At 27.6% G+C, this 2,266-nt stretch overlaps 1 protein-coding gene across 1 annotated transcript in view; it reads left to right on the top strand.

Moving 5' to 3' along the window:
* LOC119677332 (chloride channel protein 2-like) overlaps nt 1-1,627 on the top strand; it is a gene marked incomplete in the record, with an annotated part of 57,952 nt that extends 56,325 nt beyond the window's left edge. The window contains 2 exon segments of the mRNA XM_038088632.1: nt 934-1,167; nt 1,238-1,627. Coding sequence (XP_037944560.1) covers nt 934-1,167; nt 1,238-1,516 — 513 coding nt within the window.
* Nucleotides 1,628-2,266: the final 639 nt, after the last annotated feature.

Below are 2,266 nucleotides of genomic sequence, written 5' to 3'. Positions count from 1 at the left end.
GCTGCCAAACTACATAAACTTAAAATATCGAAAAATATACAGCGCGCGAATTTTAAATGAGAATTTCCGAAAACTTTTCGGTCTTAATGTATGTACGTATAATATTAGAAAAAGTACAAACTAAAAACTAATTTATATTTACATATGTATGTGCATATGTATATCAGAATGTTATTAAAATTGAACACTTTCTGTATATCTTGTAGGGAAAAAACGGCTTCGAATATAAATAAATTAATAAAGCGCTTACCATTTTACTATTTTGCTTTGCAATACGCAATACGTATTTAATGGCAAAGGTTATATTAGTATTGTATTTTACTTATATTAAGGCTTAGATAGGCTCAGATATTGCTTAGGATATAACTATTATACCTACATATAATTCAAATGAGTACGGTAGTCAATATGACACACAAAATAGACTAGCAAGAGTTAACCAAACCTTAATATATGTATTGTCGTATAAACATTTGGTATTTCGAGTCAATTTTAGATTTTATATTGTTGAACTTTGATCGCCACTGGTTCTTCGAGATGAAGGTATTACTTACAGCAAGTTGAAGAATTTTAATTGATTCCTTTTCATTACGATCAATAGAAAGCAGAGCAAAATCGTCAGCTAGGTCTTTATATAGTTAAATTTGCAACCTATGGAGAATTTGTTACAAACTGTAGCAATTCTGCATATAATTCACATAATTTTACAATTTACTTGTTCAAATTCACAAAACAAAAGTTCAGCAAATTCTCAGTATATTCACAAGTGGTTCAAACTCTATATTCACAATATATGTTAGAGATTATCAGACTTTTAGTGATTATCGTCAAATTTTAATGATCATCGATTTAATTTATTTTTAAATATAATATTAATATTTATTACCACATAGATTATATTTAATTTTATAAATAAATGTATTATTACTTTAGCCACGTGAACGGGTTATCGACATGTCACCCGAAGATCAGAAAAAATGGGAAATGGAAGAAATGTTAAAACCTATTGATCTCGAAAAAGCAAATATACACATCGATCCATCACCATTTCAATTGGTCGAACGTACTTCGATACTTAAGGTGCACTCTTTATTCTCCATGGTGGGAATAAATCATGCCTATGTCACAAAAATTGGTCGCCTTGTGGGTGTGGTTGGTCTGAAAGAGGTAATATATTATATTTAACGCTATGTAAAAGATTTACCAACAACTATAAATATTTTCTCATATTTTCCAGTTGCGCAAAGCAATTGAAGACATCAATAGTAATAATTTTGTTGTACAAAACCAAATTAAAGTTGAAGAAAAACCCATAATCGAGAAACCCTTGCTTCCCGACGCTACAAGTGACAAGCAAGTGAACACTACTGTTACTTCAATGGATTCGGCATTATCGAATTCCGACAATTGTTCTGATATTGAAATGGAGAATATTAAGACTCAAACACAGCAACAAGAGCAGCCCCAAGCAACAAATCAAATTACTTGCGAAAGCAATGAAACCAGTAATAAGTGATCTAATTGATGCCATAACTATTTTATTATCGTAAACCACGAACCTCATCCAAAGTTTAATATAATAGCATAGATCAACTACTTTTAATTATTGTGTATTCTGAATTGTTATTTTTTCTATACTATAAAATTAAAATAAATTTTTATATGTAGATATTTAATATATTGTAATTATTATTAAATAATTTAATATTTCATGCATTATGTTTTAGACAATATTTCATTGTTTGAATAGTTTATTCAGAAATTTTGTATTATAAGTCAGTAATTGTTATATTTAGTTTTATATAATTTATACTTCTGAGGAAATAAAGTCCCCGAAAATATGTATATAGTCAAAATGTAATAAGCAACGCCTTAATATTAAATCAGTCACAAAAATAAACGATTTTATTCGAATTAAAATATATTTTCTTCTATTCATTTCCCCAAAAACCACTAAAAAAGAATAGTATTATAGTATCCGACATTAGCTTCAAAATTTTATATGTTATATATTATGATAAATAATAATATACAATGCTAGCTTTAGATTTGCCGAAGCTTAATTACCCTTAACTACCTTTATAAAAAACTTTGAATCAAAATTGAAATCTCATATATATGGTGACAATATAAAATGTGTAATAACATATAGGGTAAGGCGATTGAAGTGTTATGATGCTTATCAAACGACCATATCTTTTTTGTGTGAAATTATTTTTTATTAATTTAAATTACAAAAATTTGTGGAAATAACCAAATTTTCAGA

The sequence above is a fragment of the Teleopsis dalmanni genome, chromosome 2 (genome assembly GCF_002237135.1).
Source record: "Teleopsis dalmanni isolate 2A chromosome 2, ASM223713v2, whole genome shotgun sequence".
In the NCBI taxonomy this organism is placed as follows: Eukaryota; Metazoa; Arthropoda; class Insecta; order Diptera; family Diopsidae; genus Teleopsis; species Teleopsis dalmanni.
This window is presented reverse-complemented; position numbering and strand designations above follow the sequence as displayed.